Source organism: Chamaea fasciata, unplaced genomic scaffold (genome assembly GCF_029207755.1).
Source record: "Chamaea fasciata isolate MVZ Bird 193981 ecotype frontalis unplaced genomic scaffold, bChaFas1.0.hap1 SCAF_37, whole genome shotgun sequence".
NCBI classification, from domain to species: domain Eukaryota; kingdom Metazoa; phylum Chordata; class Aves; order Passeriformes; family Sylviidae; genus Chamaea; species Chamaea fasciata.
Genome location: NW_027094122.1, coordinates 625,446 through 644,598, shown reverse-complemented (window position 1 = coordinate 644,598; position 19,153 = coordinate 625,446). Strand labels below are relative to the sequence as shown.

Here is a 19,153-nt window from a genome sequence, read left to right as displayed (position 1 = left end):
CCCACTCAGGCTGAGTAGTGAGCCATTTCAGAGCCAGTGTGGGGTACTTTACACCCTCTAATACAGCGGCCCCTGTCAAAAATCTGTTCCCACCTCAGCCCACTCCAGAGCCAGAGAACTCTAGGGAAGGGCTTCCCATCCGGGAATTTCGGATAGGACTGATTCCTCACCTTTAGATTTAAAAAGTGTCATTTTGTGCTGATCCGGCCAAGCTATGCCAATTTTGTTTTCGCAGTGGGCAGGCTCAGCACCAAGGACACAGACACCACCTGAAGGAATCAGTGAAATTTACTACAGTTCAAAGCAGCAAAGGAGCACAGAAGGAGCAGCTCAGCAATGCAGCCCGCCGTCACTACCACGGATTGCCCGCAGTGATTGAGAAAGATCCATCACCAGTTACCCTCAGCCTTTCCCATCACCCACACCCACACAGCAGCTGGGGAAGCTGTCACAGCCAAGGACTGCAGAGCCTCTCCCGGACACTGGGAATTCCTGCAGCTGCCTCCAGCCACAGCTGAGGCTCCAGCCTGGCTGGGAGAGGGCCCAGCTTTGATAGTGCTGAATAAACAAACTGCCAGCAGCACTCCTAGTGCAGGAACATCTGCTTGCATCCTCCTCTTGGGTTTCTCCCAAAGCCTGGCCAGGGCCCAAGGAGGAACCAGGGGAGTTGCCTTTGACCCTACAGCCCCGAACAAGGCCAGATGTCAGACTTCATGGCCTTGTCTGGCTTCTAAATACAGAAAGGTCAATACATGTTTCACTAAGGAGAGGATGCATCTATTACAACGCTAATGACGGTGCATATTTTGTTAACGAGCAGATACAAAGATAACCTTTGGCTGGAAGGTTCATCGAGAGGTCACCTTTGGCTCAGGGCCGCTTGTTCAGGCCTCAGTCAGGCCTCTTGTCCAGGCCTTGGCACTTCAGGCTTTAGTGCTGGGCTTGACACTGCTGGCTTAACACTGGGACTTGATGAGCTCCCAGGTCTTTCCCAACAGAAAGGATTCTATATTTCCATGATTTTATCTGCTGGATTCAGTCAGGTCCATGTTAGCAGCATTACTTTGGTCAAAAAGTTCCCTCTTGGTCAGCTCTTGTGGCCTAAGGCTTCAGCTCCTTCAGCTCCTGGTGCTAAGCTGCTCACGCTGAACGAGACGACTCAGAGAGAAGAATACAGTTCATCCAATTCCATCTGGGACACTGAGAGGGGAGGGTGTGCAAACAGGAGCATTGTCTGGTGTCCCCTCCTCTCTGCCCTTCACGCCTTTCAGCGCTTAGAAACAGCCGAGAGCTTTCTCCAAGAGTGCGATGAAGCAGCTGCTCCTGCTCCCAGGTCTGGCTCTCTCCAGTCTCTGACCTTGCCTGCTTTTGTCCCTCTTGCTGTGCCCTCTGTTCCCCCGGGGCTCGGTGGCTGCTGCCCAGGACTGTGGAAGTGGCACAGATCCAGGGGTCGAGACCCTCCTTCCTCTGCCCTTGCAGCTGCCTGCTCACAGCAGCCTTTTCCATCTGGAAGCTCCACGTGGAGAGGGAGTCCTCGCCTCTGTTCCTTGCACAACCCCCAGGAGCCCAGGGCTGCCATCTCAAGTCCCTGCGGGCCCTGAGGGCTCCCGGGTGCCTCAGGCTGCTGTGACACCGCTGCCCACGGGAGGGAACAGTGGCGGGGGCTGTGCTCAAAGTCAGCTCCATCTGCTGCTGCTGCTGCTGCTGCTGCTGCGGGGGTCGTTTGTCCAGCCCTGCCCCAGACTGAGGGATCGGATCCAGGCCCTGCTGCTGCTCCCTGGGGATCAGGCACAGTTTGGTTGTCGCCGTCAGGGCCAGCAGAAGCCGTGGCCGGAGCAGCGGGTGCTGACAGTGCCCCGAGGCCCGGGGCCGGAGGTGTTCCTGTGCTGGGGGCTGGCCGGAGCTGCCCCTTGTTCTCCCTCTGCCTCCCGCAGAGCTGGGCCGGGCACAAGTGGGGCAGCACAGCAAACAGGGAGCCTGCCAGTCTCTTCCAGCCCTGTCTGCTCAGAGTTTGGGCCTTGGAGCTGCAGCTGGACACAGGCAGCTGCTCCTGCTCCCTCTGTGTGTCCCCGTGTTCAGCAGTGCTGCTCCATCAGTCTGTGCCCAGCAACGGGGAAAAGCCTCAGCCCTGCAGGGCCAGGAGCTGCCGGGCTCTGCCTGGGGAGCTGCTCCACACGGGAACCAGCAGCAAAGGACATTCCTTCCCTAGGACAAGTTTTCTATTAAGGAAAGAAAAAAAAAGAAAATTAAAAACAACACAGAAAAAAGTGGAAGATAAAAACAAAACCCAAGTGCAGCGTAGTAAAAATACTTTATAGCTTTGCATAAAGAGATAACTGAACTTTTTCAAATGAGATCTCCGTTATTTACTCCATAGATGTGCTGATGGCATGGATCCATCCTGCTGACCTCAGCAGCCTTTTAAAAAAGATTTTGTGGTTTGTTTCCAGTATTATTTTAAATTGTGATTGAAGCAATAGGAAATTGCTTTGTGCCCCGCCAGCTCCAAGCAGGACTGGGAATCTAAACTTTGCCAAACCCCAAATCCTTTACAAGACGACCTTCCTTCTCACCCTGTGAATGAGCTGCACATTCCCTTTGAAATTGTCAGGGGTTTCTTAAAGACACAAAGTCCCACTTACAGCTTTTTGCTCTGCTTGGGAAGTGCAGAAGGGCAATTCTTCATCCATCCGCTCCAGACTGCACTGCCTTAGGAACGCTGTCCACTCGCCAGGTTTTGCTCACTTGTGGCACTTCTGGAGGAGGAAGAAAGGGCAGTTGCACGATTCCAGCCAAAAAAGGAATGAAGAGCAGGACAGACAAAACATCCTGTGGAGATCCAGGCGTTCAGCTGGAAGTGTGGAGTGCTTGGGTTCTTGCCAATTGGATGTGGATCCCTCACTGCAATCTCTTGGCCTGCAGGAGAGTCTCACTCACCTGCAAAAGCACAAAGCTCACTCGGTGGGCTCAGAATGGGCTCGTCTGATGCAAAGCTGTCAGAGCAATGTGAGGGCAGGGCCAGCCCAGCCGTGCCTGGGGCTGAGCCCAGCAGAGCCCTGGCAGAGCCCAGAGCAGCCTCAGCACCCGCAGAGCCCGGCTGGAAGGAGAGAAACCAGAAAGTGCCCGTCAGCCGAAGGCTCCTGTCCCCTCGTCCCGAGCGCCCGCAGTGCCCAGGCCACGCTGGCCGTGCTCAGAGCTGGGCCCAAAGCTGCCCATCACTGCTGCCTTTGGGGGCAGAGCAGGAGGGCAGGACACGTGCCCAGCCTGCAGCCGGCCACGGCACATCCAGCCCTCAGCAGCTGCGCAGAGCCAAAAGGCAGCTTGACGGCCGAGTGAAGAATCTGTGGCGTCTGCCCCAGCAAAGGGAGGAACCTTTGGTGCCCGGCCAGGCCGTGCCATGCCCACATCTGGGAGCATCCCCCCAGCTGTGGACTCACCTGCAAATTGGGCCCCAGGGAGCGTGTCTGAAGAAGGTGCCAGAATCCAAGTCGATCATCCTCAGCTGCCGGTGGCCAGGTCGAGGAAGAGCTTGGCATCCTTGGGGTTGCCCTTGGTGTCTCCAGCAGCAGCCCCACCTGATACAGCTTCTCCAGGGGCTCCTCCTTCCCTGGGGGCCAGACCAGGCTGTCAGTGCGCTGCCCAGGGCCCCAGCCACCAACGAACCAGGACAAGCATAACTAGGGTGGATGGTGGCCACCAGTGCTTGCTACACCAGGTCTCCAGCTCTGCCCCAGCACAGATGTTCCCATCTGGTCATCCCTGCTCAGAGCTACAGGCAGGACAAAAACACTCTGGTTTTCTTTAGCACTGATTGCCATGAGATGTGTGGAGCTGTTACCTGTCAGGTCTTTGGATCAAACTGTGCACATGGACCTCTCCCATCTTCTAGGGCAGATGAACACCCTGCAGCCAAGGATCACTGAAGAGGTCTTCTAAGGATGGCCTGTCCAAGGGTTGCATGGACAAACACCTCCTGATAACATTTTGGCACTCTGAAGAGAGAAACCAGAAACCAGCAGTCAGTTGGAGAAGGATCCCGTCTGCTTTGCCCCTCCATTCCCGTGCCCAGGCCATGCTGGGTGTGCCCAGAGCTGTGCCTAAACTTCCCCATGGATTCTCTGTTTGGAGGAGAGCAGGACATGTGCCACCTCCTCAGCAGCTGCCAGAGCAGGCTGCTCATCAGCCTGCTGCTGTCTCCCAGCACCGGGATTCCCCTGTGCCCAGAGATGAGGACCCACCTTGAGAGAGCCATCGTGGGAACAAGATGCGCCCCCAGATGAACTGCTGGCCCCTCCTGAACGGGTGCTTCCCCATGACCAGGTGGTACAGCAGGAGGCCCAGGGACCAGATGGTCGCTGCCTCGCCGTGGTAGCGTTGGTGGTGGATCCACTCTGGTGGGCTGTAGGGCAGGGTTCCTATGGAACACAGACGGAGTTCATCAGGGGATGCTGCAACTCCTAAAGCCTCGCCCCGGCATCCCTGGGCGTGTGGGGGCTGGCCCCCTCCCGCCCCCACCCAAAAGCAACTTGGCTCAAGAAATAACGCCGCTCCTAGCAGCCAGAGGGGGAAGCCGCGGTGCTACAGCCAGGCTGGGCCGTGAGATGCCCAGGAACATCCCCTGAGAGGGCTCACCCGCAAATTGCCTGTAGGCTGTGTCTTGGAGGAAGGCGCCACAGCCAAAGTCGATCAGTTTGAGCTGCCCGGTGGCCAGGTCGAGCAGGATGTTCTCCGGCTTGATGTCGCAGTGCAGGACCCCGCAGCTGGTGCAGTGCCGCACGGCCTCCAGCACCTGGCGGAACAGCCCCCGCGCCTCCTCCTCCGGCAGGAACCTCCGCTCCGCCAGGAAACCCGAGAGGTCCTGGCACCGCTCCGGACGCTCCAGCACCAACAGGAAGCCGTTGGGGAGCTCAAGCCACTCCAGCAGCTGAATGATGCCACCACATCCAGAGGACAGCCTGTCCAGCAGCACGATTTCCAGGGGCGCACGGGCGCCGTTGGGCTGCCGAAGGACCACGATGCCGTCAGTGGGGCTGAGGCTGTGCCAGGGCTCGGGAACCCCTCACCCAGCCCCGGATGCTCTGGGCCCCCCGCTCAGCCCACGCCCGCTCTCCCTGCAGGGCTCCCGCCGGCTCTTCCCCTGCCGGGCCCCAGCTTCTCCCGCCGGCCCCGCTCACTCACCAGCTCGCCCCAGTGCTGGACGCGGGCCCGGGGCACGCATTTGATGGCCACCTGCGAGCAAAGGCCAGCAGCGGGCTCAGCTCGCCGCCTGCCCCGCCGCGCCCCGATCTTCTCCTCCTCCTCCTCCGCCCTCCTCCTCCTCCTCCGCCCGCCGCCAGCCCCGCCGCTCACCGGGGCGCCGTCCGAGAGCCGCGTCCCCGAGTAGACGCTGCCGAAGCCTCCGCGCCCCAGCAGCGAACCCAGCCGGTACCGGTCCTGCAGGGCCTCCCGCGCCTCCCCTGCGGGCGACACGCGGCCCTCAGCGCTCGGCCCGGGGCCAGACACGGCCCCCGAGCGCCCCCCGAGCGCCCCGGGCCGGGCATCCCCACCCGCCCCGGGCCCCGGCGGCTCGAGGCCGGCGGCTGCGCTGCCGAGCGGCGGAGCTCGGGCCGGGGAAGCCGCGGCGGAGGCGGCGGGAGCGGCCGCGCCGCGTGTGTCCTTAGCGGGGCCCGGGAGGAGCCGGGGCCGGGGCCGGGGCCGGGGCCGGGGCCGGGGCCGGGGCCGGGGCCGGGGCCGGGGCCGGGGCCGGGGCCGGGGCCGGGGCCGGGGCCAGGCTCGGGACAGGCGCAGTCAAAGCGCAGCGATGCCGCCCTGGCCCCAGGCACTGATGCCCGCCCAGCACCGCCACAGCCAGCACCGCCAGAGCCGGGCGGAGCCCAGACCGCGGCGGGACGCCCGGGGCCGGGGGCGGGCCCGGGGCATGGCCCAGCCCTGCGGGGGGAGAGGGACAGGCCGGGACGGGGACGCCGAGAGGGGCCGGGGAGGTCGGGAAAGGGACACCGGGAGAGGCTGCGGGACAGCGAGACAGAGTGCGGGACAGCGGGAGAGGGAGAGGAGGAACAAGAGAGGGACGGGGACGGGTCGTAGACGCCGTAGACTCGCTGCTGCCGCTGCTGCTGCCGCTGCCGCCGCTGCAACTGGAGCCCTGGGGCCGTTTGTCCGCGTGTCCGTTCCACGCTCCAGCCCCGCGCTCCCCGGGGGCAGCCCCCGAGCCGCTCCAAACACGGCAACTTGGCCGTGCTGAGCCCACATCCAGAGGCCTGACTCCTGCGCCGTGGCAGAGGATTTCCCTCGGTCGCTGCTGTGCATTGTCCCTGCTGAGGCTCAGACACTGTCAGGACACATTCCCTGGTTGTAGGATTCGTGCCCGACCCAAGCACTACGCTTATGTCTCCAGCGTTACTTTGCAGCAAAAACAGGGGAAGGCAAACTGTGTACGGCCCATGGTATTTTCGAGGGTCTAAAACTCACTAAGTCATCGATCTGAGAGGTGAGATCCATTTGGAATTAATGGCACGGAGAAGTAGTGCAACACGGAAAAGGGAAGCATAGAAATAAATAGAGGAAAACCTCTTGGTTTATTTCTTGCGTTTTCATTTCACTTCTGGAAAGCTGTTGCAGTTTTCCAGCAACCTTCACCACAGTCCCAGCTGCTCTTTTCAAGAACCTTTGGTGGAGAACGAGGTCGAGCTTCTGGCACAAGATGTGCCACCAACTGCAGCTTCTCCTGGATTTCCATACTGAGTGCAGCACGACTTTTGCAGCAAAGCAGCACAAATGTTTGGAAAACTTTACGATTTGTCCTTTCTTTTTTCCTTGTGGATTGGGGAGTTGTGCCATTGGTAAGGTTTTCCTTGTTACTGTTTTAATCCAAGAAAACAGGAGGTGGCACCAGCACTTGTTGGGGAATGCAACCCTGACTGAATCCAGAGACAGAATCTCCCTGACACTGTGTGAGCTCCCCGGGCTGGGCTCAGGTTCCTGCTGGGACTCTGCAGAGAGCTCCAGCTGGGATCAGCAGCAGCTGGAAATACCTCTGGGCATCTCCCTTTTCTGCTGCTCGGAGGAAGCAATGAAGTGAGTCAAGAAGTTCTGTTTTTTCTTTCTCCGGGTGCATTTTTGCATTGTGTTTGACACCCCAGCGGCAATTTTTGTGATGGCCTCTCTAAGTTGATTCTATTTCAGCAGCACCAGCAGCAGGGCTGTGTTGGAGCGCTGTAAATGTGGCCTGTGTGGCTTTAATTCCCCTCGACTTAGTGCCCGGGGACTTGGGAGCATTTCAATCTCTTCTTTGCACGGTGCCTGCAACAGAAAGACTGAGTTCACTGTCACAAAAGCACAGCGGGTAGCAAGGATGGAAAAAGGCAATTGCAGTTGTCCTGATAAAATCCAGTCGGCAGCCAGAGGGGTGCAGCAGCCGCCGCGATCTCCAATTGCCAAGGCAAAGGCAGCAGCAGCCTCCTGCCGTCACCTCGGGCTGAGTGAAACAGTGCTGAAAACAGCGCTGGAAGCCGACCCTTCCTTTCTCTGGAGGCTGGGTCGGGGCAGCACAGGCGGGCCTGAGCAGTCTGGGCTGTTGGCGGGTGAGCGTTGCTCCAGGCCGCAGTGGAGCCGGACAAAGGCCTTGGAAGGCGAGGCAGGAGCAGGTGGGAAGGGGCCGGCGCTGCTGCTGCTCCTGCCCGGGAGCCCCGGCCGGGCCGGGCCGGCGCCCGCTGCGCTGCGGCTCCTGCTGCTGCCAGAGCCGGGCGGGCCTCGGGGACAGGGAATGGACACGGGGGGACAGCAAAGGCCGGCGGGGCTGCGGGGATGCTGGTGCTGGGGCCAGCGCCGGCACGGAGCTTCGGCCGCAATTGACCCGGAGGGAACCGCTGGGCAAAGGCTCCATTTCAGCCTTTCTTTCCTCACGGCTGCGAAACGACCGAAATAAAAGGAGAACCAGCAGGGCCCGGCCCCTTCTCCTTCGGGAGGAGCTCCACGCCTGGGGCCGGGAGGGGCCCTGAGGGGCCGGGAGGGGCAATGAAGGGCCATGAAGGGCTGTCGGGGGCCAGGAGAGGTTCTGTGTAGCCAGGAGGGGTTTGAGGGGCCGTGAGGAGCCTCAGCCCGGCAGCAGCGGGGTCCCACCGTGTCCCCAGGGCAGGGCAGCCGTGAGGGGCCGCGAGTGCAGACGTGGCAGCAGAGCGGGCTTGGGGCACCTCCGGGAGGGGATGAGAGCCTTCCCCAGCTCCAAACCACACCAAACCCACCACTAACAGGATTTCCCATCTTTAGAATCCACTGGCAACTTGGAGTCGACTGAACCGTTTAATCCCAGTGGAAAATGCATGGGAATTTTCCTAATGACTTACATCCAGCCTTGGTTAATCGTGTCTAAGATTTAAAAATCTGACCAGTGAAAAATAACACTAATAAATAATAAGAACAATAGCAAGAAATAAACTCCCAAATCCCAACACTCAGCACCACACCAAAATGACAAACCTCATTTTTCTTTACTAGCACAAGGTTCATGAAAACAAATCCTGTTAACTTTCTCCACCTCACATCTTCCCCGCCAGACAAATGAGGCCGTTTGCAGTGTTTAATACAAGTCACAATGGAGGGCTGGAGGGAAGAACGGGGAGACACTACCAATTTACGTGTCAAACCCAGCGGTCCAGCTTCAAAGTGGAGAGAATAAAATGGAATGAGGGCAGGGGCTGGTCAGATGTTCCTCTAAAGGATGGCAAAATCACCTCCAAGTGAACAGGAGGGGAAAATCAATCCCTATAAACGACCCAGGGTGTTCAGGGACTCAGCTGTGAGGAGCTGGACATGGACAGAGGCATCTGGAACAGTTCTTTCCTCAGGCTGAGCTCTCCAGCCTGGCCCTGAAGTCAATCAAGTGCTTTCCCAGAGCATTCCATGGTTGCCAACCACCCTTCAAGATGTGGCTCACAGGAGCAGAGAACCTTTCTCAAGGTTCTGAGCAGAAAAAGTGGCAAGAGATGCCCAATTCAGAGCTCTGTTTAAAAACCTGGAAAATAAAAATCAGTTGAACTCTGAAGCCCAGCGGTGGCTCCCAGAATCTCAGAGCCAAGGGAAAACGGGAAAGGCTTTTTACAAGAACCAACGCTGAAGAGCTCCCAGATGAATGTGTGTGACATTTTGAGAGGCTTCCAATTTTCCACAGTTTCCCTTGAATTGCTGAAATTGATTTTGCCTTTGCCTCCTCTTGCACTAAAGGAGCCTCATTTCAGCAGCCAGGAAGGCAAAGCTCATTCCTGGCCCTGGCTGCTGCTGTCCGTGCAGCATTTCCATCCCTCCCGTGGCCTCTTCCCTCAGGGTCCCCAGCAGCAGCAGCAGCTGCCGGAGCAGCACATGGAAGCTGCAGATGGAAGTGCTGCCCACCCCAGCCTGAAGCTGCACAAGGATCCTGCTGCCAGGAACCCCAATATTCCCTCCCAGGGGCCCTGCAAACAGTCACCAATTTTCAGAAGAGCAGTGTGGACAGCAGCTGCACCTGGCCGTTATCCTCTATGAAAGGAAGAAAAAAAGACCTCAGCATCGGCTGCTCGGGGCTCAGCTGGGCGTGAGCCTGCAAACCCACAGGGCACCAAGTGTTTGGTGGGCACACAGTGGCCGTGGCTGGGGGCACAGAGCCTTGCATGGTCAGAGAGTGGCAGGAGCACCGCAACCAGCTGCAGGGCGACAGGGCTGGGTCTCAGCATGTCCTTGTCCAAAACTGCAAAGCTGAGCATCACGGCCGTCATCCTGACTGACTGTTCATCTGTGTCCCGCAGGAGCTCCACAAAATGTTCAGTCAGGGGCCACACTTTTTTGGCCTGTGAGGAACACAAGTCGTGAAACGCCGCCCTGGTGCCAAGAGGGCCCAGAGGCCAAAGGCCTGTCCCGAGGTACTCGGGCAGCCGAACCAGGAGGCAGGAGAGCTGGGAGCAGCTGCCTGAGCTCTCGAAGCCCAGCCAAGCCCAAGCGACTGCATTCCCCAGCTCAGCTCCAGCCACTGCCCCCTTGTCACCATTGAGGGAGGGATCCTCAGTGAGCTCGAGAAGGGCCCTGAGCGCAAGGTTACACCTTTCCCTGCACTCACTCCGCAGGTGCTTTGGGGGAGCGCCAGAGCAGCCGGCTGGCAGGAACATGGCAGCTCCCCGGGGGCTGCTTGTGGCCTCTGACACCCAATTCCTCAGGGCTTCCCACCAGCCCAGCCCCTCAGAGTCTCCCCCAGCCCGGCCAGCCTGCCTGGCAGCAGAGGCGCAGCCCCACAGCAGCTCCAGAGGAGCCCGATCAAGAGGCACCGCGGAGCCCTCAGCAATCCGGCCAGCAGCACACGGGCAGGAGGACACAGACGGCGGTTCCTGGCTGGCACAGGGCTTGTGGCCATCTCCAGGCTCCGGCCTCGCAGGGATGCCCACAGCTCCGGCCCCCGCCCACGCGCTCTCTCGGCAGTGCAAAGGCTTCCGCAGGACCACCGAGGGCCGAGGGGCTTCTGGCCATTTTCCCTGCAAGGCTGCACGCCTGGGCAGCTTGCTGAGCACAAAGCACCCTTTTCCCCCTCTTCCCCTGTGCACCCAGGGCAGCAAAAGAAAAATCCTGGGAGTCCGTGTATTGTAACACATATCCTATATTTATATACTGAAGAAAAAAAAGAAGAAAAGAAGAATCCTGTAGAAGAAGAAAATCCCCGCTGGCTCAGTTGGCCCCAGCAGGCAGAGTGTCCCAGATCAGTTCTCCGCAGAGCTCCAGCAGCGCAGCCAGCCCAGGCCCGACAGTCGAGGCCGTGTCTTCCGTGCCCTGCGGAGCTGATCTCGCAGCTTCTGCAGGATGGAGTACGGAGCTCTCTGGACTGCCCGGAGGACCAAGGCTGTTTCAATGGCCAGGTTTCTGATGGCAGGGCTGCTGTCATCTGCCGTGTCTTCAAGGGCTGCAAGACAGAGGAACACGGGGCCATAGCCCTGATCAGCAGGGACCCGAGGAGAGCCCCCTGCCAGGGCCAGCCCAGCCCGCTCTTGCCATGGCCACGAGGGAGCAGGGACCAAGGGGATTGAAACATTAATTTTGAAGAATTACAGACTTTAACTGGATATTGCTGAAGTAAGACAGATAGACTTCCCCTTTGATAAGCAGAAGCCGGATTTAAGGAACTGATAAATCATGGGGCCTGTCAACTTATGTTTGTGTGTTCTGAATAATCAATAGGCTTCAAGAAGGACAATGAATTCAGAAATCAAATACTCCTGGGAAAACGGGATTCAGTTGTCACGCAACACTAAAAGGTTAAAAAGTCAAAGCGAAGAAGATTCACTTACTTCATCATTTTGAGACCCCGCCCCATAAAAAAGACCACCGACCCATTTCAAAGAACAAACCACGCATGCTTAATAGCTTTTGGCTAATTACCATAGGAAGCGGGGAATGGGAGGTACTAAAGTCATGAATATACATTTGTGTTTTGGGTATTCAATCCTTCTGTACATAAAAAGACCCTGTGATCTTCTGTGAGCGCGCGTGTGTTCGGGAGCTATCCCGCACGCTGCCCGGCGTCGTAATTAAACATACACTTTCTAACTCTAAACTGCTGGAGAGTCTTTTGTCCGTCATTGTTGGATATCGGCATTAGGGCGATATTCCTATTTTTTTTAATAATTCAGGATCAGCCCAAAGCTGCTGGCCATGAATCCCCGACGTGTCTCCGAATTCTCCGTGTGCTCCGCCCTCACCACCCCTCGTCCGCACAGGGAGCACAGCCCTCCGCAGCCGGGCCAGAGCGTGCGGCTTCCCCCGGCAGCCCCCGCTGACAGCCTGCTGCCCCCACTCACCCGCACAGATGAGCTCGAGCTCTTCCTTCCTTCCCCTCAGGTGCCGCCCGGCCATCCCTGGGAACACAGAGCCTGTCAGTGCCCCAGCGGCACGGCGCCCTGCCGGCGGCGCTGCCAGCCCTGTGGCCACACGGCCTCCTGCCCCGGCGGGGCTCGGCCCGGGCCCTTGCCGCACGCTGCCGCCCCAGGGCACGGCTGCCAGAGGGCGGCAGCGGCCCCGAGGGCAGGCGCGGCTCCACGGCGCCGGGCGCGGATGCCGCCAGCAGCCGGGGCCGGGGCCGAGCTGCGGCGGGCCGGGGATGGGGGCTCGGGCTCGTGGCTCACCCATGAACCTGATGGCCGCCTCTCGCAGGGGCTCCTGTGGGTGCTCCAGGTAGGGCAGGGCCCGGGGCTCCGTGGGCACCGCACTCGGGGGCCTTCTCCGGGCTGAGGCCGCGGCTTTCAGTCCCTTACCAGTCCTTCGCCGAACCTCCACGTCTGATCCACCTGCAGCATCTGTTCAAGATCCCTCCTCCTCAGGAATCTGGCTGAAGAATGCAGCGTTTCCCGGGCGGCCTGGAGAGCAGCAGAGAGCCGCAGATGGCCCCACAGTTCAGGGCACAGGAGTGTCCCTGTGCCAAGGCCTGCAAGAGGCTCCAGCCTGCAAGGCTCCAGGGCAGGAGGCAGCCGAGCCCCTGCCCAGGGGGACGCAGCAGCTCACAAGTGCTCACCTCAAGCACACACTTGTTCTGGTCATGGCAGTGGAAGGAGAGTGGGAGCAGGCTCTGGCGCACGTGTGACTTCAGCACCTTTCTTCCCTCTTCCGTTAACGAAACCATCATGTCTTGAAAGGCAAACATAGCGCACAGCTGCACCTGGCTATCATCCTGTATGAAAGGAAGGAAAAAAGACCTCATCACGGGCTGCTTCTGGCTGACCTGGGCACCAGCCTGCAAATCCACATGGCACAAAGTGTCCATGCGGCACTCGGTGGCCGTGGCTGGGGGCACAGAGCCTTACGTTGTCAAAGAGCGGCAGGAGCGCCTCAGCCAGTCTCAGGGCGATGGGGCTGGGTATCAGGACGCCATTGTACAGAAACAAATATTTCAGTAGAACAATGGTCATCCTGATGATGTCGCCATCACTTTCCTGCAGGAGCTCGATGAGGCTTTCAGTCAGGTTCCACATTTCTTTAGCCTGTGTGGAACACAAGTCTGTGTAAGCCCAGCCTGCTGCCACAGGGCTCAGAGGCCAAAGGCCTGTGTGGAAGCACTCGGGCAGCTGAAGTGGGAGGCGGGAGAGCTGGGAGCAGCTGTCTCAGCACCCAAAACTAAGGCAAGCTCAAGCAACTGCCTTCCCCAGCCCCACGCTGCCCGCACAGCCTCAGCCGCTGCCCCCCTCTCACCATCAGGCGATTATTGCCCAGCACCACGAGGCCTCTGAGTGCCAAGAGACGCCTCTCCCTGCACTCGCTCCGCAGGTTCTTGGACAGGATCTCCAGAGCGATGCCGCTGCACTTACTCAAGTTGAGGCACTGGAGGACCTGAAAGGCACAGGGCAGTGACAGGGGTCCCGGCCGACAGCAGCCCAGACCCGCACAGGGCCGGGCCCAGGCAGCAGCAGCAGCAGCAGCACAGGGCGCGGGCACCGTCCCAGGCAGCTGCGGCTACGAGAGGGCACAGAGCTGGGAGGCAGCTCAGCCAGGCAGCGCTGGCCTTCAGGCTCACCTCCACAAGGAACACCAGGGCGGGCAGATCCCAGCGTGGCTGCCGTGTGCTGAGCAGCTGGAGCAGGTAGTGAATGATCCAGGAACACAAGGGTTTGGAGACAGAAGACATCTGCCTGGCAGGAGAAAAAGTAACCAACACTGTGAACCAGGGGGACAGACCTTTCCCAGGAGTGACTCCCAGAGGTCGGCTCTTTCAGCACCATCCTGCACGGGGACCTCAGGCATTTGGGAGGTGGCTCCTTGTGGGCACCCGCCTCTGCCAGCCTTTGCCAGTCTGCTTGGTGTTCCGGGGTGACAAGGCCCTCTGGCTCATCACCACAGAGACTCTGTGGGGGACCCCGAGCACAGAGCACAGATTCTGGGGGCGGCGGCGTCAAGGGGGTCTCACCTGGCCAGCAGACCCAAAGCATAGTGGTGGGTGTCAGCATGGAGCAGCTTGTCCCAGCCACGCTGGCGTTCCATTGCCACCACCACATTCTCACAGCGCATTTGGCAGAGCAGGGACTTGAGGGTCCACGCTGCAAACCTGTGTGCAGAGCAAAGCCCAGGTCACGCTGGGAGCACTGGCTCCTGCCCTGGAGATGTGGCAGGGACAGGAGGACTGGGATGGAGCACCTGTTGGGGCTGGTGGCAAGGCCGTCTCGCTCCTGGCATGCCTTCCAGAAGGTATCGATCTCCTCTGGTGGATCCAAAGTGCTGGAGAACACTTGGAAGAGCAGATGCACAAGTAGGCGGGGGAAACACAGCCTCACTTCGAGTGGGACATAGTGCTCCTGGAGGATCTTCCACATCACCGCAGTTGCCTGCAAAGGACGAATCCCCCCGACACAGTGCTGAGGTGTTGGTGTGGCAGGGCCCCAGCGTGGCACGGAGAGGCCAGGGGAGACGCAGGGGGAGCACCGGGCCCGGTGCCCCTGAAGCTGCCCCTAGGCCAGGCTTCATCCCAGCGCCTGAGGCAGGGAGATGCGGTGGGGGAAGGAGGGTGGAGAGCTGCTGGAAAGGCAGCCGTGGGGTGAGCTGGGGCCAGTTCCAGAAACTCACAGCCAGGGCAAAGACACCAGTTTTGTCCCCATCCGAGGTGCACGTGCTGTGCTCTGGCCAGTCCTCCAGCACACGGAGGAGCATCATCTGCGCCGGCTTCGCAGTGCTGGGGGAGCACAGGATGGCCTTCCACATGGACAAAGCAGCTCTGCAGGGTCAGAACTCTGTCTCAGGGGGGCCTCGGACACAGCACCGTGGCCTGGGCTGCAGGGGGGAGCTGAGCTGGCTGCCAGCTCTGCCTCTGCCCACTGGCCCTTGCCAGCAGCATGCAGGCAGCCCGGCCCTGTGGGGACAGACCCCCGAGGGGCAGGGAGGGAGCACGGCAGCAGGCTCGGGGCCTGCCATGCCAGAGCTGGAGAAGGGAGCAGCCGGAGGGCCCTGGATTTCTCCTTTGCTCAGACACCTGGGACAGGCTGTACAGGATGATGGGCTGGGGAGCCCTGAGCCCTCTGGGCAGGTGGGCCCCATACCTGTCACACGATGGGGCCACACGCAGGAGAGTCATCACCACGTCAGCAGGCTGTGCCTCGGTGAGATCCAGCAGGGTCCTGAACAGCTTGTGCCCAGAGTACTCATTGGCCAGGAGCCACTGGTGGATGTACCTGACCATGGCAGGCGCCTGGAGAAGGCACGGGAAGACTTGGAAAGCTGCCAGAGGGAGAAATGTCCCCAGCTTCCCCAGAGAAGTGCTTCCCTTTCCGCACACTGGGTGGCCTGGGAGGGTTACAGGGACCAGCAGGGGTGGCTTGGGAGGCCAAGCAGTTCCTGGGAGGATCAGACCCTGGTCACAGGCTTCTTACTTGCTTTGGCTTGGAAAATCCCTCCTCTACAAGCATATCCAGCAGGGCAGCACTGGACTTGGTTTTGAAGAGGTCCTCAGAGTATCCTCTGAGCCCAGTCTCCTCTACTGGGGCAGCTCCAGGACCTTCCTCTTCCACGCTGGCCAATTTGGGCACTCTTGGGGATCTCTGCTCCATGTCAGCGACTGGACTGATGGGGACTTGCAGGAGAGATGCCTCGGAAAAGCTCCGAGTCAGCAAGTCCTGCAGCGGCGCCTGGAAGGCACCGACACAACTGAAGTGCTGGGAAGAGTTCAGGACAGCAAGTCCTGCACTCTGCTCTCGAGGGCTCCTGCCACAAGGACGGGTGACTCTTGGTCAAGGATTGTGCTTTGGCCTTGAGGTCAACCGGCGGCAGGAATAACGCCTCGGAAAAGCTCCGGGTCAGACACGAACGAGTGTGCTGTGAGGGGGCTCCTCACGACACCGCTCTATCCTGTCCTGTCCCGTCACGTGCTCCGAGCACAGTGGCACAGCTGCATCACCACCAGCACCTGTGTCACCACGTGTCACAAAGGCTCCTTGGACACCCTGTGCCGTTCCATGCCACGGTGAGTGACCACGCTGCTGCACCGTGTCACAAAGGGCCAATGCACACACTGCCACCTGCCCTGGGGCCGCTCCCAGCCCAGCCAAAGTGGCCCGGGTTGGAAGGAATCCCTCGCCCCAAGCGTCTAAGACAGCCCTAAGACAGGATCTTTCGGAGCGCCTCAAACCACGGGCAAACGCTGCCCTGCTCTGCGGGCTCAGGGCAGCAGAAGGAGCCCCCAGGGCTGCCGACGCAGCCGCAGCGGGAAGGGCACGGGGCCTTGCACAGAAGGTGGCACGGCCTCCTTGGGACACGTCTCGGCCGGTGGCCGTCCTAAACCCGCAGGTGTGACACAGACGAGGAACGTGTGGGCCAGGGCACCAGCGCTGCTCTGACCCCTGGGGCCAGGGGAGCGCTGAAACCGGCAGGTGTGGCAGAGTCCCCGCACAAGCAGAGCTGCCACCCCCTGAGCCCTGGCAGTGCTGGTGTCATCTCCTGCCCCAGAGACCTGTGCCCCGGGGGGCTTCTCTGCCACAGGGCAGCCAAAGCCCAGGTGCATTGGGGGCTGTGCTCCTTCCTCCAGGGGATGTTAGCAGGAGCACCTGGAGCAGCTGCTGGCAACACTTGGTCTCTTGTCAGAAGCTGTTACTCCATGCTGAAATTGTTTTCTCATTGGAGTAATTTCCTGCAGCACAAAATCACCCTGGCAGCGAAGGCATAGAAGGATCCGGCATTTAAGAATGCTCAGTTCAGGAAAGCTTTACGTCCCATTGCTCAACTCAAGTAGTTCCAAAAAGTTGCAAACTTCCTAAATTCATGGGAATGGCCTGAGAAGGTGATAGGTTTGGAAGTTTCCTTGCCATCTCAAAGCAGCAACACATTTGCCTTAAGGTCATCCATTGAATGTCACTGTACAAAACATAAGACTACACAGGGGCAAAAGAAAGGCCTTGCTTTGGTTTCGAACATTTTTCTCTGAAGGGATGATGATAAGAACCTAATTCTCTTAAGGAATAAAGGCTCTCCAGCAAGTGAAAGTCCACTCAGTGTTACAAAAGTAGCCCAAACAAATGAGTAGACTGCAGGAGGGCTAATCCTCCCTATCCTGCTACAGATACCTAAGTGGCCGAGAAAGTACAGCTCTCCCCTCTTCTCTGCACGAGAAGCAGGACCACGAACAGAAAAAGTCCCAGCTATTCCTTCTGTCCTCCATAACCAAAGCTGTGCTAAACCACAGATGCTGCCTTCAAACTGACTCCAATTCCAGCCTCAACCTCTCACCTTCCAGACAACTCCTTCGCCAGCACCCTGCCAAGCCCCCAGGTGTCCCCATCCCTCAGCAGAGCTTTCCCGTCTTCCAGCAGACCCCCTGGTTCCCTGCACGTGCCGTGGGATGGCACTCAGGACGATGTGCTCCAAGGCCTTCCCCGGTAGCGAGCTCAGGCTGCCAGGCCATCGGTTCCTGGATCATTCTTCCCGCCGACCCTTCCTGCGCACGGCTCTTCCATTTGCACGTTTGCGCTCAGCTGGGACTTGTCCACTTCACCAGGACTGCTGCTAAAGGATGGAGAGCAGCCTGGCAAGCTCCTTCTCCAGCTCCCTCTTTACTCTCGGGGGAGGTAGAACCTGCCACAGGAAAGCAAGCGGTGCCAAAAGACCTGGGCGGCATCAGGCACATTTAGGAATGAAACAAGGCCTTTGTTTGATGGAAGGAAGCACAGGCAATTTAGAGAAGCAAAGAGTACTTAGCAACAGATATCCTTAAGTACTTAGCACCAGTTAACATAAGAAAAACCTGGAAGCCTAGCATGACAGGAGAGTGACTAGACAAAAAGCTTTAGACATAACCTTCCAGAAGACCTAAGGGCGGCCACAGAATCAGCCCTGTGCAGGTAAGGGATGAGGAAGACGAGCTGCTTTGGTGCGCTGAGACCGATCCTGGCCAGCAGGTGGACATTAGCTTCAAGTCTAGGAATCTGACACAATGGATTTCTTTGTAAACCCCCTGCCTATCCAATCACCTCAGCAGTGTAAAGATGGATGGTATTTTTAATAGAATTCCTGCATAAAACCACTGAAATTTAGACCAGGCAAAGAAGCCTTGTGGTGGAGTGCAGACCCCTTGCCTCCTGCCAATAAAAGAGCTTCTGGCGGACGATGCATTTGTCTGCTCATTTCTTTGAATTCTAGAGACCCCTCAGCACTGCTCTATCCTGAGGGAACACCCTTGGCCTTGACCCGTAGGCACCCGCACAAGCTTCAAATCAGCTGCCTCAGCTTGCAGGACCTCTCTTGGCCGGCATCCTGACGGGGATGCAGGACTGCTGCGATGCACTGCTGGGACCCGGCAGGACAGGACCGGCTGTCTCGTGTCCACGTAGCAGCACCCCCTGACACAGCCGGGGTCATCCCGAAAGCAGACAAGGCTCACGTGTCTGCAGAGAGGGGCAAGGAGCGCTGGGCTCCTCTCAGGGTGTCTCAGCTGGGCCTGCTCCACAACACGCCCCCATTTGAAGGCCTGCTAATGCCCAGCTGCCAGAAACGCCTGCCTTGTTCTCTCCAAGATGCACAGGAAGAGCCGATGAGAGGGTGCCTTGGGAGGCAAACCTTCCAAGCCTTTTCTGAGGCCAGGGACACAGCAAGATCAGCCAAGACTCTCCGTGCTGCCTGGCCCACACAGCCCAGCTCGGTGCTGGCCCTCTGGGCCGGAGCCGCTTCCAGCGAGCAAGACAGAAATGCATATTGCCAAGAGTTGAAACACAGCAGACAGGTAAGATGTGAGACGTGTGTGCATGAAGGCCTTTGAATTCACAGCTCTCCAAGACAGCTTTGGGGCTCGCAGCTGTTCAGAGATGCTCCTGCTCACACCTCTGTCCACAGTGGGGGTAACACACCCTGCTGCAGGTGCTTGCCTTGGTCTCTGCAGGTTCAGGTGGATTCCAAACCTGCTCTTCACAGCCTTCTCCCTTCCCTTCTCCATCTGCCAAGTGCCACGGGCCTCAAGGACTGAAAGGACCACAGACAGCTAAAGGGGGACACTTGCACCTTCCTCACTGGGAGCTCCATGGAAAGCGCTTTCCTTGAGAAGCAAGTCTCTTTTCCCCAGAGGTGTTTCCCCGCATTGGGAACTTTCCTGGGGAGCACCAACACACTCTTAAGAAACCCTGGCAAGGCTGAATTCCTTCTGGTCCTTTCTGGCCAGGCGCTCCAGCTCTAGCTCGTATTC

General features: G+C 59.0%; 1 protein-coding gene and 1 pseudogene across 1 annotated transcript; both read right to left on the bottom strand.

Moving 5' to 3' along the window:
• Positions 1 to 3,885: 3,885 nt before the first annotated feature.
• Positions 3,886 to 5,421, bottom strand: LOC136303561 (serine/threonine-protein kinase pim-1-like; the record flags this gene model as incomplete). The annotated part of the gene is made up of 5 exons (XM_066207195.1): positions 3,886 to 3,992; positions 4,239 to 4,415; positions 4,633 to 4,999; positions 5,179 to 5,229; positions 5,350 to 5,421. Coding segments are annotated over 5 exons (774 nt in total), but the record flags the coding sequence as incomplete, so codon positions are not given.
• A 5,294-nt stretch (positions 5,422 to 10,715) lies between these two features.
• LOC136303560 (maestro heat-like repeat-containing protein family member 7) lies at positions 10,716 to 15,536 on the bottom strand (annotated as a pseudogene).
• Between the last annotated feature and the right edge of the window lie 3,617 nt (positions 15,537 to 19,153).